We start from the raw sequence: 22,282 nt of genomic DNA, 5'->3' as shown, positions 1-22,282 counted from the left end.
TGACTCTACTAAGGTAACAACAAGACTAGTTATTAGAATATAATTTAGCATAAGACCTAGCCCAGTTAATTTATACTCAATGTTGTGTCGTCCGCGATTCCGCGCTCCCCGCTCTTGAAGGAAGCGAGTCAGTCTGGAGAACTTCGGCAAATTTGATTTATACCAACGTTACCTTAAAAACCAGCTATAATGCACGAGATCTGGATATACAGTTGATATTGTATCACCACCATACTTACACTTAGAGAGTTCAACTAAATATCAAATCAGGCTGTGGAGTTCTTTTATAACTGTTTCGTTGGTTGCAACCTTGGTCACTGGTTCACAACCCTACCAATTTATTACTACCTACACCTCCATGGAGCACCCACATCCACGAATGTGTAGTAGTTCCTTTAAAAGCTCATTTCAATAACTCCATCTATTTTTGCATATCGTAATTGAAACCTTCTAGCAACTCGGCGCCAACATTCCTACTGCTCATACACTGTGTTCTCGCAAGCCGCCCGAACCTGTTTTCCTTCTTTAACAATTCACACGAGAGCCTTATACATACCGGCCTTGCCTATACAAGTGGTGTTTGAAACATGCGCGAGAAAACTAAGAGACTTGTGACTTACGGTAAACCAAGTTCACCTAAGTCTCACAATTTCAAGAACAGGGTAAATGAGACTTCAACGACTTCCATCATCTCTAGTGAGGCTGAAGGCTCAAACACTTGTCCCTGTTCAAGTACCTTGACTCGATCATCTGGGAATGATTTTAAGCAACTCTATGGCGTTGACTCACTTGATCATATTCCTGACACGCAAATATCAGGTTCCCAGAATAGCCATGAGAAAGCCTATGATGTCACCGGAACAAAGCGCAGAAAGCTCCTTGGGGAAAAGGCGCAGCAAATCCAGGAGCATAGTGTGAGTGCTGGTAATCAAATTGGGCCGGTATTTGCGCATGAAAGTTCCACGATGTTTGGTGAAACCGGAGGTTCTGATTGTGTCAGTGCCAACGAGGCCCTCTATATGGACAAAGCTCAAGACCAAAGTGATGGTTGTAGCCTTCCAAAGGGAACTCAGGCTGAGCCCGAAAAAATTGAACAGACTTCTACAGAAATGACCTATATGCTTCAATCGCCTGGGGATAGAAAGTTCTCTCTCAAGACCGACAGGCTTTCTACATTATATCTCAGCGGCATGGATACAACCAGATACCGAACGAAACAACCAAGTCTCCGAAAGAGATTAGTTGATTCATTAAACTCAACAGAAGAGGTGTCACTAGACTGCCTGTCAGATGGTGAATGTCAGCCCGACAGCCAGACGTCCTCTAGCCATATCTGGAAAGGAAACGATCGACAGCGTACCGCGCATATACATCGGTCTAAGGTTCCTGGTACAGAGAATATCCAACAGTTGACTAATTCCAGACCCTCGATATCTGGAAGGTCTAGGGTTACTTATGCACACCAGCGTTCCTTCCTAAATGATGCTTCTGTCTTGGGCCATACTGAAGAGCCTGGCCTATTAGTTTCCTCGAGATGTCATAGCCTTAGGCAACCACGGCCAATTTCAGGACTCCTATCTCAAACCTACTCGCATGTTGAAGACGAGGAAAGCCTCGACAACAGGCCGGTTCGAAGCATTCACGAGCTAAGACAGGCTGGAGACAATGCACGCTTTTGGGAAACAGTAGATTTGATTTTCGAAGATATCGAGGACCCTCACAGTTCCGCTTCGGACGTGTGCAATGGTTTTGTTCAACTGTGTACCAAACTTATGGAGCCTCGAGTTTTGGACCGTTTCTCTGAAGCCGGGTTTGACGAACGACTGGTGAAATGCATGACAGGTGGTGGCTTTGATATAGTTTCAATCACCCTTGCTCTATGCGCTTATAGATTGATATGTATCAGCGGCTGTTTCTCGTCTACACTTCCAACATCTATTTGGTCCAAACTTTTGGATAAATCACCCACTTTACTTGACGTCCAAGAAGATATATCAGTTACCGCGAAACAGCGATCTATCGGCCTATCAAAAGCTGTCCAAGCAACCCTGAAGAGTCTTCTACCACGGTTATCCCTTGCGATATATGGAGAACAGCCGATCTCAACTATTTCACCGCGTTTGCTGATTCTTATGAATCTTCAATCTTCTCTAACTGTATATCAAGAGAAGGGCACCAATGTTAATATTCCTGCACCCCTTTTAACGCTCATTATTAAGTTGTTATCACCCAAGGCCGGTGAAAATGCAGAGTTTCCTCTGCGCTTTGAATGTTATCAGACGCTCGTCCTGGCTTTGTCGATTCTGGAAACTTACACAATCCTATCGGGCCCATTGGATCCCGACTGCTGCATCTCCTTACGGTCACTTACTCAGTGTTATAAATTTCTCTATCCCAACCAGTGTGACCAAAGCCGGCGGATTCTGTTTCTATATATTCGAGTACTATTAAACCTTACCAACAGGGACTCATCTTTTTGCGAGGAGTGCAGCAGAACTGAAATTGTTGGCGGACTTGTCAAGGTCATAATTTCGGAATTCTGCGCTGTGCCTGAAGAAACCATCGGTAAAGAAAATAGCTCACTGGATGCAGTAATATTAGCTTTGGGTGCTCTTATTAATCTTGCAGAGAAAAGTGAATCATCGAGAGCTATTTTTCTGGAGTCGACAAGTAATTCTGAGTCTCCCCTGGGTTTGCTCTTACAACAATTTTCTACTAGCATCGGTTCTGTGCCCCAGGTAAGGCAGTACTATGAACATTCACTTTTAGTGCCTAATGCAGAATTTAGGCACACTCCGTTCCCGAAGTGCAGTACAATGTTGCTATCGGTTACTTGTCAATTCTTCTAGTTACACTTTGTTTGAATCACATGGCATTGGCCCAGGTCAAAGTTTCTCTCGACGGCAAAGGACTTGCAGCGGCACTATCCACGGCCGAGGAATTCCTACGATATTATCGAAAGGTTGAGAAAGACTCGCGATTGATCGAGACACGACACGGAGATGGAGCCGAACTTACCCCAAGATTAGAGCGAATTATTCACCAGATACGAGAGGAGGAACGACAATGATCCAGGCAAAGTTTGCAGAATGTCACGCTATTAAAGTATAGCTACATTTTCTATTAGCAGTTCATCTACTCTCGTCCCCGTCTTGGATTATGTCTCTTTTAGGCCGTCTGGCAATGCAATTGAAAATCTCTTTACCTATACTTAACAATAGCTAGCTAGTCATGCAAGGGAAATAAATTGATGTAAAACTAGTTTAGAGACGAATTTTCAAATTGACGACCAAGTTGGACATGATAATTGGTACTTGAGGTGTTTGATTACTACTTACCTAGGTTATATAGCTAAAGAGAGTACTAACTAGCCATACTATGTAGATATGAGGTATGACATAATAAAATCTTAACCGTTTGACTTGTTTGCGTTTTCAATGGCTGGAACTACTACTACCTCAGGTATCCAGTCAGTTCGGATAGTCATACTTTAACTGATTTGCCACCCGCACGACAACTCCATTGTTCATCATCAAACGCTGCCTCTAACCCGAGTACAATTGTTTTGGTTTCCACTCAAGTTCTATTTCGGCGAGCTCTCTGCTATCGGTGCTTTCGTGTTACTGGTTGAGACCTGGTTCTGACACCCCTTTCGCCGCGGCTATAGAGACACGCAATCCTTGGTAGTGGGATATATATTTCTTCTAATAGCGAATTATATTATCCTAGCGGATTATCGTTCCGCAGATTATTACAATCTGTGGAAATGCCTACTGCACCAAAACAGCGAAAGATAGCTATCGTTGGTAGTCGGTCTGTGGGTATGTATACGACGAGGACCTCCACTTTTGTGCTGAACTAGCTGTTATCTGTGCGGAGTCTTGGTCACTGACAGAGCCTATAGGTAAATCTTCCCTTACAGTTCGATTTGTTGAGCATCATTTTGTAGAAAGTTATTATCCGACTATCGAGAACACGTTTAGTCGAATCATCAAGTACAACGGCCAAGATTTTGCAACGGAGATTGTTGACACAGCTGGTCAAGTAAGGTTTAATGGTAGCGAAGTGTTCTTCTAGAAGCTAATGCTTGATCAGGATGAGTACAGTATCTTGAACTCTAAGCATTTCATTGGGATTCATGGGTATATCATTGTCTACTCCGTGGCTTCTCGCCAGTCTTTCGATATGGTGAGGGTCATTCGAGACAAGATACTAAATCACCTTGTGAGTTCTGGGCGGCCGACGCCGATCCATTTGTTTACTTTAGAAACTGAGATCAGACGATAGGGAGCCGATTATGTGCCCCTTGTGGTCGTGGGAAACAAAAGTGATTTGAAATCCGAACAACGTCAAGTATCATTGGACGAAGGCCGGGGCTTAGGAGAAGACTTCCATTGTGCCTTTACCGAGGCTAGCGCCCGTCTTGGTTACAATGTCGAGAAAGCCTTCGATTTAATGATAGGGGAGATCGAGAAGTCTCAGAATCCGTCGCAGCCCACAGGAGGAAATAAGTGTGTTGTAATGTGATATGGAAACTGAAGCAACGTGAATAAGCACAGAACCCAAATTGCTTCCGCTGACTGCCGGTTGCTGCAAGACAACGAAGGAAAATCTCATGTGTTCACTATATGCTCGCGGGCGGAATGCTTTGCAATGGTGTGATGAAGATGATTGTTTTCTAAGCTCCCTGAGGAGTACACAGCTTGAAGTTTGTTTTGTTTTCAACCTTTGCTCTTCTTTCCACCCCGACGCTTCCCTATTCGTTTTCTTATACAACCACTTTCTCTATCCCATCTTCTATTACTTTTGTGGCGTTTCTCAATCTCATTGTCTCTTTTAATAGCCATGTCTTTGGAGATAATGGATGTTTCAAGCTAAGTATATGGCGACTAATAGAATATATAAGTACGGGCTCGAGATTGTTACGGATGAAGTCGGCATGTACTTGCTATATGATTCCTTATAAAAGACCTATCGGAAGATTCACCCGCTTCCCCCCAATCCCGGGGGAAGGAACTTCTCGGCTTGCCGTTTTACGTAGCAACAGGAGTTGCTTGCAGAGCGAAGAATAGGGATGGTAGAACCGACCCACCCCAGGAACTAACAGGTTCCATATCACGGCAAGCAAGATACCTAAACCTTAGACCAATGAGATTTTTATTCTAGTTTGCACTGAAATTGGCATTCCACTCAAATAGAAGATGGGCAGCGGAGACACTAAATAGAAGTATTTTCAGAAACAATTACGCTTTATATGGAAAGACACTGTGCAGGCCCGGGGATCTCTGCTTTTCGCATGCAACTGCTACTGAGGGCTTTACAAACCTCCATATCCACTAATAACTTGTGATGGGGGTTGCATATAACTGGAGAACTGGGCGAGGTATCAAAAGTGAAAATCTGCTGGGTGCTTAGCTTAAACGGCGAGTTTCTCTGACCAACTCTTAAAGTATGTCTCAATGGCGGACTATACCAGACCAGGCCTAGGGGTCCTACTCCGGAGTACGCACTAGTAATTTAGTCAATTCTGCTGATTAAGCCACTGCCCCTCATGAGAGTTAAATTACTTCCATGCATAGTTTATGCCCTAATGGCTCAAGGCCACCCAAGATTTTACCCCTCACATTGACCGTGACCAAGACTAGGACCTCTGGGGCTTCTGTTCAACTTCACTCTACATTGCCGAATCTGAGAGCCTAACCTGCTAGGGCCAGTCACCCGACCATTCTTTTAGACTTACGCCTTCAGTTCCTACAAGATGCTCGATATCGCTGACTTCGTCAGTGACCGCGGTGGGAACCCAAACAAGGTCAAGGAGAGTCAACGGAAACGATTTGCTCCAGAAAATGTCGTCGATGAAGTTCTTACACTATATGAAGAAGCCCGCCGAGGTACGTTTTTCGAAGATTTCATTGCTTCACCGAAGAAGGTTAGCAGACTCTGAAACACGCTGCAGCACGGTACGAAGTCATGCAGATAGGCTCCCAGATCAATGGACTTCAAAAAGAAATTGGGAAGAAAAAAAAGGTTCTGTCTCACCCATGGCTACAAGTATTTTAGTTCTTTTTCCAAACCTTCTGCTGCTATCAAATTCATACTAATATTTACCCCCCAAACAGAACAAGGAAGATGCAAGTTCCCTTCTGGAAGAGAAAGCTGCGCTTGAACAACGCAAGAAAGAAGCCGAAGACCTTGCTCTTCAAAAGGAAAAGCAAAGAGACAGCAAACTCCGAACAATTGGTAATTATGTGCATGATTCGGTCCCTGTGAGCAATAACGAAGTAGGTGTCTATCACCCACCAAAGTTTCGTTTGGGAAAGGAACTGACATGCGCCAATCAGGACGATAATGTAGTGGTTAAGACATGGGTGCCCGAGAATGTCACTGTCGAGAAGCGCGATTGCCTTTCTCATCATGAAGTTCTCACTCGCCTTGACGGCTACGACCCCGAACGTGGTGTCAAGATTGTCGGCCACCGTGGATACTGCTTGACTGGGTATGGACTTTTCTTAAATCTTGCGCTGATCAACTACGGCTTGGAATTCCTTTGGGGAAAGGGTTACAAGCCGAACCAGCCACCTCAATTCATGCTGAAGGACATGATGGCAAAAACAGCCCAGCTTGAGCAATTTGACGAGGAATTGTATAAAGTAACAGAAAGTGAGGACAAATCTACAGACAAATACCTCATCGCCACTTCAGAACAGCCGTTGTCAGCTTTGCATGATGGTGAATGGCTCCAGGACAAGGATCTTCCAATCAAGTGAGTGGGGCGAGTACATTTTTAAAAATTTAGCTAATCAAGAGACAGGTATGCTGGATATAGCACATGCTACCGCAAAGAAGCAGGAGCTCATGGTAAAGACGCTTGGGGTATTTTCCGCGTCCATCAGTTTGAGAAAGTAAGGAATATCACAGCACGTGCTAAAGTTCTTTTTCTCATTGAGGCATAGATCGAGCAATTCGTCCTTACTAAACCGGAACAATCATGGGAAGCTTTCGAGGAGATGATGGCTACGTCGGAAGAGTTCTACAAATCTCTTGGGCTTCCCTATCAGATAGTTACCATCGTGTCCGGGGCCCTAAACAATGCTGCGTCTAAGAAATATGACCTCGAAGCCTGGTTCCCATTTCAAGGAGAGTACAAGGAGCTTGTTTCTTGCTCCAACTGCACAGATTATCAAGCTCGGGCTTTGGAAATTCGGTATGGCACTAAAAAAGCGACAGATGTTAAGAAGTCTTATGTTCATGCTTTGAATGCCACGCTGTGTGCTACTGAGCGGACGCTTTGCTGTATTCTTGAGAATTATCAAAAGGAGGATGTACGTGTTATTTTGATATTGACTCAATTCTCGAAAAAATGGCTGACACAGAGTACAGGGATTTATTGTGCCAGAGCCCCTTCGGAAATACATCCCAGGCGCCCCAGAATTTCTCCCTTATACCAAAGAACTCCCGAAGGATAGCACTTCCCAGAAAGCTAAGGGCAAGCAGAGTTCTAAGGCAGCAAGTGGTGCGGAAGAAGCCACAAAGAAGATACAGGATTTACGGGTGTGAGTGCCAAAGACTCTGAGAAGTTACTGCTCTATCTGGAATGATATCTACAGCAATGGAGACAATTGCAAATCTCATTGCATGGTGTTGTGAGACGAGAACATGTTAGCATGTAGACTATTTGTAGAAGGCAGACAGTATGAGTTTCTTTCGCGTCAAAATTTAATAGAATTAACTGTACATGATTTCAATCTATAGCAGCGAATATTACGGGTAATACCTCTCCATAGTGTATGTATTGAGTAGATGAGAATAGGATTATCCCCTATGCTGGTGCATGAAAGGGCTGCAAAGAGTGGAAGAGAAATTTAATCGATCAGCTCATTTTAGAGTGGGGTTTAGGTCGGTCCCGCCTTTTACCCCTCCATGTTGGCGGTCCACTACACCCATATCTCCGATGAGTCAATGGAAAAAAAAAAAAAAAAAAACAGAAAGAAAGAAAATTTTAAGAGTTAAGAGCTAAAGAGAAAAGTGTGTCAGTAGGATTTCACTGTGGGCCTCCGGTCCCGGAGTCTCCCAATTTACATATGAAATACAACGACTTCTCCCATTCCATATCCAATACTCTCAACTACCCTTCTCTCCTACATTCCCTTCCTTCACCACCTGATACCATCTGCCTTACTTATTTTAAGTCTTGACCATTTTGGCACAATGTCAGCCATCCCCCAAGAAATCAACAGTCATCAAGCCTCAAGCCTTTCACCAAACGCATCGTTTCAGTCCGCCCCTTCCAGTCATGGAAACTCTGTTTTCACCAGCCGCACGATCCCTTTGCCCAATGCCAAGCATTTGAAGCCATTCGCTACTGAAGATATAAAGGTTCTTCTTTTGGAGAATGTAAATCAAACGGGGCGAGATATTCTTACAAAGCAAGGCTATCAAGTAGAATTTCTAAAGTCGTCACTTCCTGAGGATCAGCTCATAGAAAAGATTCGGTGAGTCGAAGCCAGCATTGATGTTCCATACTTTGGTATCGTGCACTAACCGTTCTTCAAGAGATGTACACGTCATCGGTATACGTTCGAAGACGAAGCTCACAGCTCGTATTCTGAAAGAGGCTCGGAACCTTATAGTCATCGGTTGTTTTTGTATTGGAACAAACCAAGTAGACCTCCAATACGCTGCAGAACACGGCATTGCGGTATTCAACTCTCCATTCAGCAACTCTCGAAGCGTTGCTGAGTTGGTTATTGCTGAGATTATTGCACTAGCTCGGCAACTCGGTGACCGGTCTAACGAGATGCACAATGGCACTTGGAACAAAGTAAGTAACAAGTGCTGGGAGATACGTGGGAAGACATTGGGTATGTATTATATATATCGCCTTGGTAGGGAAACTCGGTTGACTTTTGAGAATAGGTATAATTGGTTACGGCCATATCGGTTCCCAGCTATCGGTTCTAGCGGAGGCCATGGGCATGTCAGTTCTTTACTATGATGTGGTGAATCTGATGGCACTGGGCACTGCCCGTCAGGTTCCTACTCTAGAGAGTCTACTTTCCCAGTCAGACTTCGTCACATGCCATGTGCCGGAACTTCCGGAAACAAAAAACATGATAGGACAACGCCAATTTGAACAAATGCGGGATGGCAGTTATTTGATTAATGCTAGTCGAGGAAGTGTCGTTGACATCCCGGCATTGATCCACGCGATGCGGTCTGGCAAGGTGGCCGGGGCTGCACTTGATGTCTACCCGAACGAACCTGCTGGAAATGGCGACTACTTCAATAGCGACCTTAACAACTGGGCAGCGGATCTTCGAAGCCTTAAGAACGTGATCCTTACTCCTCACATCGGAGGTAGCACTGAAGAAGCACAGCGTGCTATTGGTGTGGAGGTGGGAGACGCTTTAGTGAGATATGTCAATGAAGGCACAACATTAGGTGCCGTCAACCTTCCTGAAGTCGCCCTTCGTTCCTTGACCATGGATGAACCGGAACATGCTCGAGTACGTCAACTATCAGTATATTACCAGTTTCATGCGGTGGAAATCGTCGTTAATTCTATAACTACAGGTGATCTACATCCATCAAAATATTCCTGGCGTCTTACGTAAAGGTGCGTTTTATAAGTGATGTGCTTGTGTGTGTGTGTGTGTGTGTAGAAACCAGGACTAATAATATTAGTGAACGAGATCCTCGGAGACCACAACGTCGATAAGCAAATGACCGATAGCAGAGGTGACGTACGTTATCAGCTACCCATACTTGGATAATATCTCAACATTAACTATGTATAGGTGGCCTACCTAATGGCTGATATCAGCAATGTTGATAACGCTACTATCAAAGATCTCTACGAGAGGCTTGAAAGCCTTTCATGTACGAGTCCCTTATCTTCTAAATCAGCCATAATGCTAACAACTAGTTGCTTTAGCTCGGATTATGACACGGATATTATATTGAGGACATCTCGGCGTATAGAGGCCTCACACAAAGTATAGTTATTGGTAGATTTAATTTCGGTAGAACCCATCCCTCAACGGCCCAAGTCTACCATCTACTAAACAAGCAAGTTATCGATTTTTAAGCTAGTGCCGCGCTAGTTACTGATTGAGTGACTGAAATCTTTTGGTTATTGATTTTGTCAGGCGGTGTCCGGATAATGGAAACATCAGGTATGCTGCTCACATTCGACGCATGATACTGATGCCTATGGAGGAATGTTTGTTCAACACTTCGGCCTTATTGCGCCTTTTTATTCTCTTAGTACCTTGAGTCCTGCCTTTAATTGAAGCAGGCAAACTTGCCTTCAGCTTTTTCATCCTCCAAGTGCTAAATCCACAAAGTAGTAACAGAGCCCTGCAAGCTGTAGTAAACCTATGTAATAATCGTTTCAACTTCCCAGACACAATAGCGTTTGCAAGACTTGCCACCTTAAAGAAGGCTTGATAGGTGCACATTGAAGCACAACCATATTGCATAAGGCTCCTTGTGTCCTAAAATATACGATTGGCTATCAATCTACCTTCGATATAGATCCCTGTCTGCAGGCCGAGATCCTTCCCTAAAGCTTGGGCTTCGACTGCGCCTCCTTGAAGGATTCTCCCTTGTATAATCTCGCCTGTTGTTTACATATGCATCTCGAGGCTGCTCCCCTACGCCATTATAAGTCGGAACATAAGAATCCACATTGCTGTCTGGCCGTCCGCCAAAACGACCCAAATGGTTCCTGTCGCGTCCTACCCGACCGGGGTAGCTTGGCACCCATCCCTGGTGAGAGGGCAGAGGAGGCTTAGGCGGCAGACCTCCTTCCCTCTGCCATGACGAAAGAGCCCGATGTGAATCATCCTGGTTCGTCCGACTCTGATGTGGTTCATTACCCCGACTATCAAAAGATCGTCGGGGGGCATTCCCCTGACTGCCATGAGAGTTTGATTTCCCAAAACGCGCAGCACCGGGTATGCGACTATTTCTAGAATCCGCACCGGTTCGGTTTCCGGAATTCGAGCTCCAGCCGCTATTAGGGCCCATGCCCACGGAGCCTCCAGCAGGGGCTGGGGGCATAACTGCTCGCTGCCCCCGGAATCTTCTTCTATCAAACTCATGCGAGTCCTCGAAACGGGGAAGCTCACCGGGGTGCGCAGGTAGGGGATGATTGGAGAAATACGGGTGTTTCAACGCATCGATGGCATTTATTCTTTTTCGCCAATCAAGTTTCAAGAGCTCACCTAACAAGGATATGGCGGCTGGATCTTGCCTATCAAAGTGTCAACCTCCTTTTCCACAGAATTGTATGAAGGCGCCGTTAGGCTTGATCTTGAGGACGATGGATGCCCGTACTCTTTGAAGACCTCAGATAGATTTCCTGGCTTGCTGCCAAAGCTTTTCACACCTTCGCAGCCTGGGAGCGAGGTCCAGCCAGGCATGTTCTCTTCGGAAGGCGTGCCCACGAGGTTAAATATAAGCTGGGCTTGGTTAAGATCACTAGTGCCGGCAAGGATTGGCTTGCCCTTGAACATTTCGCCGAAAACGCACCTGTCACCATCAGAAAGCAAATCACGAGGTTTAAACTGAAAGAATTACCCAACACCCCACATATCGATGGCAGTTGTATAGCGTCGTAGTTGAAGAAGGAGTTCTGGAGGGCGGTACCATCGTGTCACAACTAACGTGGTATAGTCTCTTTTAGCCTCCCCTCCACCTTTTCCAGGCAGGGGAGGAGGTTCATCATAAGGTCGAGCTAGCCCGAAATCGGCAATCTGAAGAATACCTTTGTTACTGATAAGTAGGTTGGCCGCTGTGTGAGAGTTAGTTACAAGGTTCCTCATCGCGCTGTATGGGAACCGACCTTTCATATCACGATGCAATATTCGATTCTGCATCAAGTTAGACACATATTCTGGAAAAGCTTTATGGAAATGGTAGTACCCCATGCAGATACTTGAGTCCTTCGAGGAGCTGCAGCATGTAGCATTTAATCTGAGGCTCACTGAATTGCACAGCTGGGTTTTCTAAGAGCCCCGACAGGTCGTGTTCCATATAAGGTGTGACCATGTACATGCTCGGTTTCTTTCGGCCTTCCCCTGGCTCAATGGTCAGCTCCTCCCTCAAGGAGAATGTGGAGTCCTTCCTACCTTTGCTTCGTTCCACAGCCATTTCTCTGAGCTGGAGGATATTACTGTGGGATAGCATTTTCAAGAGTTTGATTTCACGAAGAGCAGTAATAGGGAACTTCATCAGGATGTATTAGCCCCCCAGCCTTGCTGCTCAGCAGGTAGCCATCTTACCCCATCCTTCTCATTATGCATGAGGATCTTCTTTAGAGCGACGGTTGAGCCATCTCTTTTCGATCGCGCCTTGTAGACTTCACTGACCAAAAATTTCAATATATTGACTTGCCTACAGAACGCGGGCACCTACCCAAACGTGCCTTCACCAAGTTTACCAAGGAACTCATACTCACGGATACTAGTGCATCCGCGAAATCGAGAGCTTCCATTGTTATCCCGTTCGAGAGAAGCTATCACCATTTTCTCCTAATAGCGACAAGCAATACTTATTTCTTGTAGTAAGGCGAATGGCCCGCCCCAACGAATGGCTATTGTTCTGTACCAAGAGGTTTGCCCAAGTTCAACTGCTGATGATAGAACTCAGTCAACCGAGGATATACTCGTGGTAAGTTTGACGTACCAGTATTATTAGGGTGATGCGCAATGCACAGGGGGTTGGAAACTGAATACCATTAGGTCGGGGATGGAATGTAGGATAGAGGTCTGTAGGTGAGGTAGAGGTATGGTATGTCGTATCGGCAAACCGCGCAGCGGAGGTAACTATAGCTAGATAGCACTAACCATAACAGTCCTCACACTTTAGTGTTTAGTGGGTGATAAGGGCTCGTATCCAGTCATGGTAATTGTTGTATTCGTAGAGGCGTGGTCGATAAATACCTTTAATGCATGTCGCCCTCGAGACCAGAAAAGACGTGGTGTTCACGTGACTTATAAACCCGGCGTCTGAATGCAACTCGTGCTAATGGATCTCGCTGCCATTGATGGATTTTGCTCTTATTTCTCCATATTAATTCCCATCGGCCCAATTCAAGTTATATCGTTGGGAAGAAAAGAAGATCTAAGAAGGTATCTCTAGATGACTTCCTTTCACTGATGAAACCTGAACTGACTACATTATATACAGACATGGCTGCGAATCACCCCATTCATATTCACCCAGCACGTCCTCTTTATCGCTTTACAGCTACGGCTTTAGGCGCTAGCATGTGGTTTTTTGTACGGGCCCAATCATAGATTTCCTTTCAATGAATGACACTAACTATAGTTGCTGGCAACTAGCTAATGTACCGAGCCAAAAAGGATGGCCCTGCTTTATTGGGATGGAAGCATCCGTGGGAGCACTAAGTACGATAAAACCAAATCAATCACAGAACAAGCTCGTGGGATTTACATTAGACACTGTGAATCAATTAGCCGTCCTCGCTTCGCTATATTTTCCAGCTAGACAATAAGGGCGTGTGCAAACATCACTTCTCTATTTCTCCTTGCTTAGTGTTACAGGATTGCCGAATTGGCAGTAGTCTATTTACGGCAGTAATCGACTCATGAAGATGTTGGGCTATGAGACGTAACGGATGCGGTGTATGCTTTCTAGAAGTAGAATTCTGTCGCTCTACCAAAATGGTGATGACTTGTTTTTTTGGGCCAGTTACTCTTGCATTTCCTCCAGCAGCACCTTGTATTGACGGCGCTTTTTGTGGTGGCCTGGCCGTAAAAGTACGTAGGCTCGCCCTAAGGCCCGAGCAAGACTGGGGAAAAGTGCACGCTCCGCGATGCAAGAGAAAATGAAGCTGCTCACGGCAAGTGCAAGGAGCGAAATAGCAAAATTCCCTGATAGGAATGTCAACTGCATAATTTGCCCTACCCACCTAGAGGGCCTGAAGAGCATATAACATGAGATGATCAGGTCTACCACAACGACAGAGATGAAGGCTCCTGCTGACTGTTAGCGACAGATTAAAATAGCAATAACGGTTACTAACTATTTGATCTCATAGGCTCCCGGAATGGAGGTCCCACGCTGAGAACAACACTTGCTAGCGTGTACTGAAAGCACGAGATCAGGAACAGGGTGGTGTTCTCAGAGTTCTCAATATTACTATTATCCAAATCGATCTTGGGAGGTTTGAACCTGTAAGTTAGGGTTAGTATGGATTTCTCAACTTGTACCCTTCGAGGTTACCGCAAATATAAACATACCATGGCTGTGACTGGACGGCTTTGTAGGCCACAAGTTGAACCAGAATACAAATCACGATTTGGCCGAGTAATGGCGTCAGTACCTTTCGCGAGACAAGATCAGCAGTTGGGCGTTTCCGGGAGAGTACGGGATAGGGACCGGTCCATCCCACTTTGGAAGATAGGTCAGCGCGAAGATTATTGTAATCACCTTATATCGTTCTTCTGGTGTCCGGGTCGAGCTTTGTCACTTACTAAAAATTGCGATTGGCAATATGAGAACCAAATCTATGAACAAAAACTAGAATAAGTCAGTAATTATGATACACCAGGTCCATTCTTTTGATACGTACTTGGAAATCACCTAAGTTTGATGCTGACGTGTACAGAAAACTGACAGTGGAGAATTGAATAGCAGAGTAGAGACTCATATATTTGAAGCAACAAAAGCTTGTAACTAAGGCGGCTCTTCCTTCCCTGTGAACTAGTTAACAGAAACGGCTGCTTCATTTGAGAGGGCGAATATACCTGATCAAAGTTGGCACGCAGGATACATCAAATTGGCGACTTGTGAATGGAGCAGCCACAGATGCTTCAGCATCAGAAAGCGATATCCCAACATCTGCAGCTTTCAACGCGCCACAATCATTGGCGCCATCACCACAAAAGCCACAGCAATAATCAAGTGACTGAAGTTTCTCCACAAGTTCGTGTTTTTCATCAGGTGACATTCTAGCGAACACTTTGGTACGCACGAGCATCTGGATTCAAGTGAGCTGATGTCTATGCAAGGAACCCAACTTAGAGTGTCATGTTTGACGAACGAAAGATGTACATACTCGTTGAAGTATAGTCTCATCGCCAAAGTCCAAAATCCATCTAAATACTTCTCCGCTGACCGCAAGCGAAAAATCGTGTTTATTGAAGACATTTACAGGTATAGACAAGTCCAAATTCGTTGAATTTACGGAAGGCTATGGCTTGTCAGTTCCATTTCGTATATAATAGAGTGAACGTCGCACCATCAGTGTGTTTGGATCAAGCTTCAATGCTGGGTTATCTACACTCTCCCAGCAAAGTGAAGCTGTCAAATCATGAGGACGACCTGCGTGGTGTTAGCCCAGGAGAGCAGAGCAAGCAGTACTAACTAACCTTCTACAATGTGCGGTATAAAGCATTGCTCACTTTTGCTGACCATGCCACACTCACGAGCGACACTAACTGCAGTAAGTATATTGTCTCCTGTGCACATGACGGTCCGGATTCCTGCTTGGTTCAGTTCAGCAACGGTCTCAGTACTTGCTGACTTCAGCTTGTTTTCAAATATAATGAAGCCAATGAATTCCAGATCACTTTCTGCATCTCCACGTGTCATTTTTTGCACTTTCATCCAGCTCAGCTTTTGTTCGTATCTAGCGGCGCAGGCAATGACCCGATAGCCTTTATGGGTGTACTGGCTTAATAGATCTTCAAAGTCTCGAGGCACTAATATAGTTAAGATGAATGTTAGCGTCATGCTTTGTGCTCGTGTCCCATTGGATGTACTGACGACTGTCTGGAAGACATATGGCTCTGACGCTTTCTGGTGCACCCTTGACGAAGATGCTAGCACCATTGTCACCAAATTGCCTTACAATAACGCTCGCGCGTCGAAGTTCAGAGACAAATTCAAAATTTCGTAAAATACCAAGTTCAAGTGGTGCCTTCATCGTTCTGATATAAGTATTCACGATTATATGCATCTCAAGTCGAAAAGTACGATCTGGTACAGGAAAAGTACACTTACAGTGAAATTTCTCCGGCGAAGATTCTCTGAAAGGGCAGGTGGCCTTGCAATGGAAGGCATTATTGTTTCAAATTTGGAACCTGGCTGTTCAGGACCATGACTGCCGCCTTCTTGGTAAGACCAGCCAGTAAATTGGAACATTTTCACGTCTAGAGGGTCACCTAGAAGCTCGCCGTCCACGACTCTCAATGAGTGGCAGGTGGCCATGATGTAGGTCAAAACATCACGCTTCTTGCGGTCGTAAGAAGTGTCAAATGTTGAAGCTGCCGGAGACCCTAGAGTCACGTCCGAGAGTAAGTCTGATAGCCTTATAATAGTTAGCTATAGCTGAAGTACGAGTGACTGAGTATGACAAACCCCATTTCTCGATTTACAGTCCGCACCCCAAGAACATCCAATCCATCCTCCGTTAAGGTTCCTGTTTTATCAAAACAGATCACGTCTAATTTACCCCCAACATTTACCCTAGGGACGAGCTTAGCGCAGCTAGGGGCATTCAAAACATGATACTCACCTCTGTGGGCTAATGCAAAAAATTTTTTGGTTTTTCAATCGCGAAAGCGCAAAGTTCGTACCAATTGTGAGTGTAGCGGGCAAAGCAGGTGGAACAATGATTGTTATTAAATCGAGTGCTCTGACAATGATCAAATGCCAGGAGAGCTAGGTAAAGTTAGCTTGTTCTGGAATGGTTTCTGGATGCTTACACCTAGTCGGATAAAGTTGAAAAAAGAGGCCACAAATCCTAAAATAGCGACCATTGCCATAACAGATATGTAACGAAATGAATCTCGATAGAATTTGAAGCCAGAGGGCTTTGGGAAAAGCATGGAGCGAACCAACGCGCCTTTTGTTGTCAAAAATCCCGTTCGGACGACAATTGCTAAGGCAATGGCATCGTCATCATCAACATTATGAGGGCGCCGTGCCCGGATGACTTTTGTTCCACCGAAAAGAAAATGTTTTGCTATGTTTGGATGAACAGACGGGGTGTTGAGGTTGAGATACTGAAGTGCATCGTCTGTTAACGGGGTTTTGGACACGGGAACGGATTCACCTGGCCCTGTCAGCGCTTCTATCAAAACGTGCACATAATATACGGACAGACCTGTGAGCATGCTCTCATTTACGATGCAGTCACCTGACAATAATATGCAGTCGCAAGGGACTTGGCTAAGCGATGGATCGGAGAACTCGAATACATCACCCGGAACAAGTTCTCGAGAGGGAACAGACCTCCCTTAGCGTAAGAGGTCAGCAACTAACCGACAAATTGTCATAGAAGATTAATTGTGAAGACACAAACTCACAAAAACCATTCCTAAGCACACGAATGTCACATTCAAATAAGGAGATCTCCCTCAGGCGAGTCATAGTCTGAAAAGTGTTAAGAAGTTACATGTGTTGTCAAGACAGAGGTAGTGACTTACAGACTTGGTCTCAATTATTGTTGCACCAATGCTGAAGACAGAGATAAGGAATATACAAATAGCATAGTAGTAATACTCATCCAAAGACCAAAGAACAAGGCTCGCAAGTTGGAAAATATAAAATGGATGAAAAGCCTGTACTGGTAAGAGTTTCCCTTCGATATAATGCGACGGGGTTATCATTACTTACTTCATCGATGAGAAGCTGAAACAGCGGTTTCTGCTGAATGTCAACAAGATTCTTGCCGAAAATCTGCTCTCGACTATCACGATCATCGGCATCAAGTCCGCTTCGCATCACTTTTGCATTTGTCCACAAAGGATCCTTCCAACCGCTTATTAGGCAGAACTTGTCTTCCAGAGGATGGTAGAAGAACCGAAGGTATCTACAGTCAATATAACGTAGGAACGAGATAGTGGGGTCATTTTCTTCGTCAAAGGAATGACTGTCTGGGTCTGCAAATACACTAGAAAGTGGACGCCCATAAGCTTGACTGCGAACTTGGCATACGCTAAATTGATTCCATTGGTCCTGTAAAGTCTTAGGTAGAGCGAGGAACGTCTGGAATAATGGTTACTCACCTCAATGGCAACCCATTGACAAATGCGAAGTGCCGTGGGTTTCCCTGTCAATCGTACTCGCCATCTTGGAAACCATCGGAAAACGAGATAAGCGAAGCCAAGGGACAGGACACATAACAGAGAGTATAGAACTAAGCCAGAGAATTTGGTTGAAAATCCGGCGATCACAAGCGTTAAATCCTCCGATTCAATGTATATTTTCTGGTTGAGCCTGCTATCAAATCGTCGGTCCTGTGCATACGAACCAACAGAGATATGCCGGCCGGGTAGGAGGGGGTCTTCAGCGGAACATCTAGAACATGACGGTCGTTTTGACCTGAATGACGATCTGACAGACCCATTTGGCGGACTAACATCACCTACGGCCAGATTATCGGCTTCGCTCTCAGCGTCCAGAGCATCTTCATCTGGCCACTCCACAAAGTCCTCTTCATCACGAAAGTACGTAAAGCTGACCACCGAGTCCTTCCGCTTGCGACGATGAGAGAAAGAAACGACACTTGATGGAATGCTTTCGGAGATGGGTCCATCAAAGACCTACTCAACATTGGTTATGCCGGACACATAAGTAGAAATGTATTTTATGGGAAACAAACGCACCTCGTGGCGAGCCATCTCTACGTCTGAGACAACGCTATAACTACGGAGTTATCAGCAATGCCCAAAACACCGTTCTTTAGCTTGGATTTTGAGACCTGCTTCGCATAGAATCACGCCGGTGGCTAATCATAGACCGCGAGAGCTCAGGCACCTGAGGCTCCGTTGGCGATAGCTTCGAGTCCTTCACTGTTTCATACATCTTCACAATCGGCTGCTTGGACGTCCCTCCAAGTAACGGGGAAAGGAAGGAGAGAGAAAGGAAATAAAAGCAGGGCTTATGGTAACATGGATCAGTGGACGACAGACACAATTGTAACTAATGTGTTTCGAGGTCTAGTTTCATGAACTGTGTGGAACCGGTTTATAGAAGGTATGACTACCCCAAGAGCGACCTAGTGAGCCTATGGCGTTGCATTTTTATCAACACGTGACTCAAATCGTACTTACAGTTTTCCTTATCAGTTCTGATCTGATGGCTATGGTACATACAGGATTGAAGATCGATCTTCATAAATCAAAATCCTCTGAGGTATTCAGGGAGGTATGATAACAACTTATGCCACATCGATCATCTACATCGGGGCGATCTAATATTAGCATGTTGATATGACAACTGGGGGCAATGACGGAGTTATCATGCGGAGCGACAATGGTATCTATGGGTAAGGTAGTTGTTTCTGTAAGTAATATTCAATATCAATCTAGAAGCAGGATGCTAAGTAAATCCAGCCAGCCTGCGTACTTTCACAAAATATTGCACCAGTGAATACTGTACCTGCCTGTATGATTCTATAAAGAAATTACATCATCTCACATACTAGTTAGTTACAGCAAATGCTCATGATTAGTCAAAGCCCATGACTTTGACAACACTGGGAAACTATATAGTCACCTTAATGATCAGAAGTTAAATAGCAAGCCTACGAAGTAAAATATGTTGATAGTGAATCTATCTGGGTATATTAAATATCATCTATGGTACATTTCTGCGGGGACTTCCTACCTGGTATTAATAGTACATAGGTGACGAGCTAATCTAACATATTATTGTTTATTACAGTAAGGTATTGTTGGGAGGGTTCCAAAGGTTCTCAACCAGCAGAGGTCTCAGTCCCGCCAAGCCCCTCGGCCCAAGGGCGCTAAAGATCCCACCAAGCCAGTATTCCAGACTCTCAAAACTTAGGCGTATCAAATTCTTCCTCATCTCTTGACCTTCATCAGCGGCAACCCCTCAGCCAACCTCCCCTATCTCCCTCAACCCATCTATAAGCCTTTTGGACAACATATTCACAATGTCTGAGCCTATTAGAAATAAGAAAGCAGATTTTCCGGTCGCCCCGTAAGTCTCTCTGCGTTGCTTAACCCCGTATCCTCTGCAAAGACGCATTTTTCTTGTTGGACACGTCTTGCCTTCTAACGATATTCCATGAGAATAGGACGCCTCAAAACACCCCAGCTAATAATGCCCCTATTTCCTCCCATGCCCAGCAGCCCGGAGTCTCTAGCATCAAAGAAGGTATCCACCCGAGCAGCCTCCTTGCCAACCACTTCTAACACCACCCTAGAATCCCTTGATCATGCCACAGCTGCTTCTTTATTCGCGAGGAACCCTGGGCTTGTCTCCATGATTCAAGGGAAATTGGGATCACTTGTCGGTCGCTCTTCCGGATATATCGAGTCTCTGCCCGCACCTGTCCGTCGACGTGTCGCTGGACTGAAAGGTATCCAGAAGGAACATGCCAAGCTGGAAGCTCAATTCCAAGAGGAGGTGTTGGAGCTCGAAAAGAAGTATTTTGCAAAATTTACTCCTCTGTATCAAAGGCGTGCCACGATCGTCAATGGGGCTGCGGAACCGACCGATGGTGAAGTTGATGCGGGCAAGGACGAGGAAGAAGATGTGGATGTTAAGAGCGAAGATGAATCTAAGAAGTCTGAGGACAAAGTGTCATCAACAGCTGGAATACCCGAGTTCTGGCTCTCTGCTATGAAAAATCAAATCTCTCTGGCGGAGATGGTGACTGAACGAGATGAAGAGGCTCTTAGACACCTCACCGATATCCGAATGGAGTACCTTGATCGTCCGGGATTTCGCTTGATTTTTGAATTCTCTGAGAATTCATTCTTTACAAACAAGACTATCTCGAAAACGTACTATTACAAGGAAGAGAACGGGTACGGCGGTGATTTCATCTATGATCATGCCGAGGGCACCAATATCGATTGGAAAGACGACAAGGACCTCACTGTTCGTGTCGAAAGTAAAAAGCAAAGGAACAAGAGTGAGTTCAAGTTCATGCAAAGAGAAAGTCCTGAAACTAATGTCTCGATTCTCAAGACACAAAGCAAACTCGCGTTGTCAAGATAACCGTGCCCACGGAGTCTTTCTTTAATTTCTTTTCTCCCCCACAGCCTCCAACGGACGACGATGATACTGTCGCTACCGACATTGAAGAGCGGCTTGAGCTTGACTACCAGCTTGGAGAGGATATCAAGGAGAAGCTCATTCCCCGCGCAATCGATTGGTTTACTGGGGAGGCTCTTCAGTTCGAAGAACTGGGTGATGATATTGATCCGGATGAGTTTGACGACGAGGACGAGGACGAGGATGAGGATGAAGATGATGATGACGACGACGACGACGACGACAGGAAGTCTGATGGGGACGTTGATGACGACTCTGATGAAGAGGTACCCATTCCTACCCCACCCGAAACTACCACGTATGGTATATAAATGCTAACATGAAGCAGGACGGTACTTCGAAGCCCAAAAAGGAGGCCGCAGAATGCAAACAAAGCTGAACAGTCAGCTAATCGTTGAAAGCGCAAATCCGAATGGTGCTATAATCATATCTCCACTTGACTTCTGGTGCCTGCTTTTCTTCTTTTGTTTCTGTCAGATTGTTTCTTCTAATCATGCGTGGCTCCTGATCCATTCAATAGCGGTCCACTGTATGTATGGTCAAAGTATTATGTTCACCATCAGGTTGGTGGGCATGTAGTGGATGGTAAAGCTCGTTGGATGGAACCGTCAAGGCAGTCTCGGTCCTTAATCGTTTTTTCTTCGTCACCCTCCAAGCTCCTTCTCCCATGACCTTTTCCTCTTCCTACTTTTTCTTTAATACATTTTTCCGCCTTACCATATAAAATGCTGGCGGCGCGAGGAGTTCGCTTCCGTTCAATTATCTACAGTTGTCCTAAAACGATCTGCCTATGCTCTTGAAAATATGAATGATGGTACATGGTAAAAGAGAATATCAATCGTAAGCGTTTATCGTTAGTTTACCTAGTAGTTAATCTTTATGAAACGTCGAAGCTTCTTGCTATAAACCGATGAGTCTGATCTCACCGCTTATTCAAAATTGGCTGGTTTTCTCCACGTAGCTAAACTCCACTCATGGGGCCCTAGGTCAGCTATCAATTCGCCTCGCAAGGTCATCCTATTGAGGGTTTAAGCAAATGATGAGAAGGCGAGTCTGAAAGTCCGGCGGAGGGGGAGGGGACAGTATGTTGTAAATGCTTCGTCTATATAGGTCTCCAAACTTACCTAGATATTTGGATGGCCACAGAGCTATGGGCGTCATGATTAGTGATACATGCTAGTAGTAACTTTCAGAGTACCTCTACTGCCATGCGTGA

The 22,282-nt window shown here is 45.1% G+C and overlaps 8 protein-coding genes across 8 annotated transcripts; 6 read left to right on the top strand and 2 right to left on the bottom strand.

Moving 5' to 3' along the window:
- The first annotated feature begins 181 nt into the window (after nt 1–181).
- Nucleotides 182–3,197, top strand: BDV27DRAFT_135278 (WAPL family protein). Its single transcript, XM_032068499.1, has 4 exons — nt 182–924; nt 959–1,050; nt 1,098–2,738; nt 2,789–3,197. Exons 1-4 carry the CDS (start codon nt 588–590, stop codon nt 3,068–3,070), a joined length of 2,352 nt encoding a protein of 783 aa, XP_031923080.1. The 5' UTR covers nt 182–587; the 3' UTR covers nt 3,071–3,197.
- Nucleotides 3,198–3,766: 569 nt separating this feature from the next.
- Nucleotides 3,767–4,527, top strand: rhbA (Rheb family small GTPase rhbA; the record flags this gene model as incomplete). The annotated part of the gene is made up of 4 exons (XM_032073330.1): nt 3,767–3,821; nt 3,905–4,044; nt 4,096–4,224; nt 4,288–4,527. The coding sequence occupies 4 exons, from the start codon at nt 3,767–3,769 to the stop codon at nt 4,525–4,527; spliced, it is 564 nt and encodes a 187-aa protein (XP_031923079.1).
- A 1,058-nt stretch (nt 4,528–5,585) lies between these two features.
- On the top strand, nt 5,586–7,743 carry BDV27DRAFT_135275 (serine--tRNA ligase SES1). Its single transcript, XM_032068498.1, has 7 exons — nt 5,586–5,891; nt 5,957–6,027; nt 6,120–6,281; nt 6,342–6,763; nt 6,812–6,902; nt 6,954–7,322; nt 7,381–7,743. The coding sequence occupies exons 1-7, from the start codon at nt 5,759–5,761 to the stop codon at nt 7,555–7,557; spliced, it is 1,425 nt and encodes a 474-aa protein (XP_031923078.1). The 5' UTR covers nt 5,586–5,758; the 3' UTR covers nt 7,558–7,743.
- Nucleotides 7,744–7,985: 242 nt separating this feature from the next.
- On the top strand, nt 7,986–10,242 carry BDV27DRAFT_46968 (D-3-phosphoglycerate dehydrogenase). Its single transcript, XM_032076707.1, has 7 exons — nt 7,986–8,492; nt 8,554–8,861; nt 8,917–9,506; nt 9,574–9,616; nt 9,685–9,743; nt 9,798–9,879; nt 9,935–10,242. The coding sequence occupies exons 1-7, from the start codon at nt 8,209–8,211 to the stop codon at nt 9,961–9,963; spliced, it is 1,395 nt and encodes a 464-aa protein (XP_031923077.1). The 5' UTR covers nt 7,986–8,208; the 3' UTR covers nt 9,964–10,242.
- A 78-nt stretch (nt 10,243–10,320) lies between these two features.
- Nucleotides 10,321–12,771, bottom strand: BDV27DRAFT_47041 (CDC2/CDK family serine/threonine-protein kinase). The gene is made up of 9 exons (XM_032076708.1): nt 12,741–12,771; nt 12,421–12,634; nt 12,288–12,369; nt 12,135–12,231; nt 11,929–12,083; nt 11,849–11,876; nt 11,584–11,797; nt 11,341–11,535; nt 10,321–11,257 (listed from the first exon to the last, which is right to left on the bottom strand). The coding sequence occupies exons 2-9, from the start codon at nt 12,528–12,530 to the stop codon at nt 10,522–10,524; spliced, it is 1,617 nt and encodes a 538-aa protein (XP_031923076.1). The 5' UTR covers nt 12,531–12,634; nt 12,741–12,771; the 3' UTR covers nt 10,321–10,521.
- Nucleotides 12,772–13,053: 282 nt separating this feature from the next.
- Nucleotides 13,054–19,143, bottom strand: BDV27DRAFT_135265 (putative P-type ATPase). Its single transcript, XM_032068497.1, has 24 exons — nt 19,092–19,143; nt 18,740–19,020; nt 18,645–18,684; nt 18,045–18,581; nt 17,653–17,994; nt 17,463–17,597; nt 17,343–17,409; nt 17,141–17,272; nt 16,740–17,089; nt 16,550–16,695; nt 16,393–16,500; nt 16,036–16,342; nt 15,799–15,952; nt 15,402–15,734; nt 15,272–15,354; nt 15,089–15,223; nt 14,778–15,010; nt 14,603–14,726; nt 14,505–14,550; nt 14,271–14,421; nt 14,054–14,202; nt 13,350–14,006; nt 13,193–13,286; nt 13,054–13,134 (listed from the first exon to the last, which is right to left on the bottom strand). Exons 2-22 carry the CDS (start codon nt 18,841–18,843, stop codon nt 13,720–13,722), a joined length of 3,963 nt encoding a protein of 1,320 aa, XP_031923074.1. The 5' UTR covers nt 18,844–19,020; nt 19,092–19,143; the 3' UTR covers nt 13,054–13,134; nt 13,193–13,286; nt 13,350–13,719.
- Nucleotides 13,197–13,415, top strand: BDV27DRAFT_149092 (uncharacterized protein; the record flags this gene model as incomplete). The annotated part of the gene is made up of 2 exons (XM_032070998.1): nt 13,197–13,286; nt 13,350–13,415. 2 exons carry the CDS (start codon nt 13,197–13,199, stop codon nt 13,413–13,415), a joined length of 156 nt encoding a protein of 51 aa, XP_031923075.1.
- Nucleotides 19,144–19,810: 667 nt separating the features above from the next.
- nap1 (histone chaperone NAP1) lies at nt 19,811–21,893 on the top strand. Its single transcript, XM_032068496.1, has 5 exons — nt 19,811–19,983; nt 20,081–20,160; nt 20,210–20,923; nt 20,980–21,332; nt 21,395–21,893. The coding sequence occupies exons 1-5, from the start codon at nt 19,937–19,939 to the stop codon at nt 21,443–21,445; spliced, it is 1,245 nt and encodes a 414-aa protein (XP_031923073.1). The 5' UTR covers nt 19,811–19,936; the 3' UTR covers nt 21,446–21,893.
- Nucleotides 21,894–22,282: the final 389 nt, after the last annotated feature.

This window comes from Aspergillus caelatus (genome assembly GCF_009193585.1).
Source record: "Aspergillus caelatus strain CBS 763.97 unplaced genomic scaffold BDV27scaffold_234, whole genome shotgun sequence".
Lineage (NCBI taxonomy): Eukaryota > Fungi > Ascomycota > Eurotiomycetes > Eurotiales > Aspergillaceae > Aspergillus > Aspergillus caelatus.
Note: the sequence above shows the minus strand (reverse complement) of the source record. Positions and strands in the feature narration are given on the sequence as shown.

What these genes read in the sequence shown, in the direction of transcription:
- nap1 (XM_032068496.1), top strand. Translation starts at nt 19,937, where the DNA reads ATGTCTGAGCCTATTAGAAATAAGAAAGCAGATTTTCCGGTCGCCCC. An exon ending in GCAGATTTTCCGGTCGCCCC is followed by an intron (nt 19,984 to 20,080) that starts GTAAGTCTCTCT and finishes CCATGAGAATAG; the next exon opens with GACGCCTCAAAACACCCCAG. An exon ending in TAAAAAGCAAAGGAACAAGA is followed by an intron (nt 20,924 to 20,979) that starts GTGAGTTCAAGT and finishes TCGATTCTCAAG; the next exon opens with ACACAAAGCAAACTCGCGTT.
- BDV27DRAFT_46968 (XM_032076707.1), top strand. Translation starts at nt 8,209, where the DNA reads ATGTCAGCCATCCCCCAAGAAATCAACAGTCATCAAGCCTCAAGCCTT. An exon ending in ATGAACCGGAACATGCTCGA is followed by an intron (nt 9,507 to 9,573) that starts GTACGTCAACTA and finishes CTATAACTACAG; the next exon opens with GTGATCTACATCCATCAAAA. An exon ending in TGACCGATAGCAGAGGTGAC is followed by an intron (nt 9,744 to 9,797) that starts GTACGTTATCAG and finishes AACTATGTATAG; the next exon opens with GTGGCCTACCTAATGGCTGA.
- BDV27DRAFT_135265 (XM_032068497.1), bottom strand. Translation starts at nt 18,843, where the DNA reads ATGTATGAAACAGTGAAGGACTCGAAGCTATCGCCAACGGAGCCTCAG. An exon ending in ACTGTAAATCGAGAAATGGG is followed by an intron (nt 16,343 to 16,392) that starts GTTTGTCATACT and finishes AACTATTATAAG; the next exon opens with GCTATCAGACTTACTCTCGG. An exon ending in CATATGTCTTCCAGACAGTC is followed by an intron (nt 15,735 to 15,798) that starts GTCAGTACATCC and finishes TAACTATATTAG; the next exon opens with TGCCTCGAGACTTTGAAGAT.
- BDV27DRAFT_47041 (XM_032076708.1), bottom strand. Translation starts at nt 12,530, where the DNA reads ATGGTGATAGCTTCTCTCGAACGGGATAACAATGGAAGCTCTCGATTT. An exon ending in CTTGGTGAAGGCACGTTTGG is followed by an intron (nt 12,370 to 12,420) that starts GTAGGTGCCCGC and finishes ATTTTTGGTCAG; the next exon opens with TGAAGTCTACAAGGCGCGAT. An exon ending in ATCGATATGTGGGGTGTTGG is followed by an intron (nt 11,536 to 11,583) that starts GTAATTCTTTCA and finishes TGATGGTGACAG; the next exon opens with GTGCGTTTTCGGCGAAATGT.
- BDV27DRAFT_135275 (XM_032068498.1), top strand. Translation starts at nt 5,759, where the DNA reads ATGCTCGATATCGCTGACTTCGTCAGTGACCGCGGTGGGAACCCAAAC. An exon ending in TCCCTGTGAGCAATAACGAA is followed by an intron (nt 6,282 to 6,341) that starts GTAGGTGTCTAT and finishes TGCGCCAATCAG; the next exon opens with GACGATAATGTAGTGGTTAA. An exon ending in GACAAGGATCTTCCAATCAA is followed by an intron (nt 6,764 to 6,811) that starts GTGAGTGGGGCG and finishes ATCAAGAGACAG; the next exon opens with GTATGCTGGATATAGCACAT.
- BDV27DRAFT_135278 (XM_032068499.1), top strand. Translation starts at nt 588, where the DNA reads ATGCGCGAGAAAACTAAGAGACTTGTGACTTACGGTAAACCAAGTTCA. An exon ending in TCAAGACCAAAGTGATGGTT is followed by an intron (nt 1,051 to 1,097) that starts GTAGCCTTCCAA and finishes AAAATTGAACAG; the next exon opens with ACTTCTACAGAAATGACCTA. An exon ending in GCATCGGTTCTGTGCCCCAG is followed by an intron (nt 2,739 to 2,788) that starts GTAAGGCAGTAC and finishes TGCAGAATTTAG; the next exon opens with GCACACTCCGTTCCCGAAGT.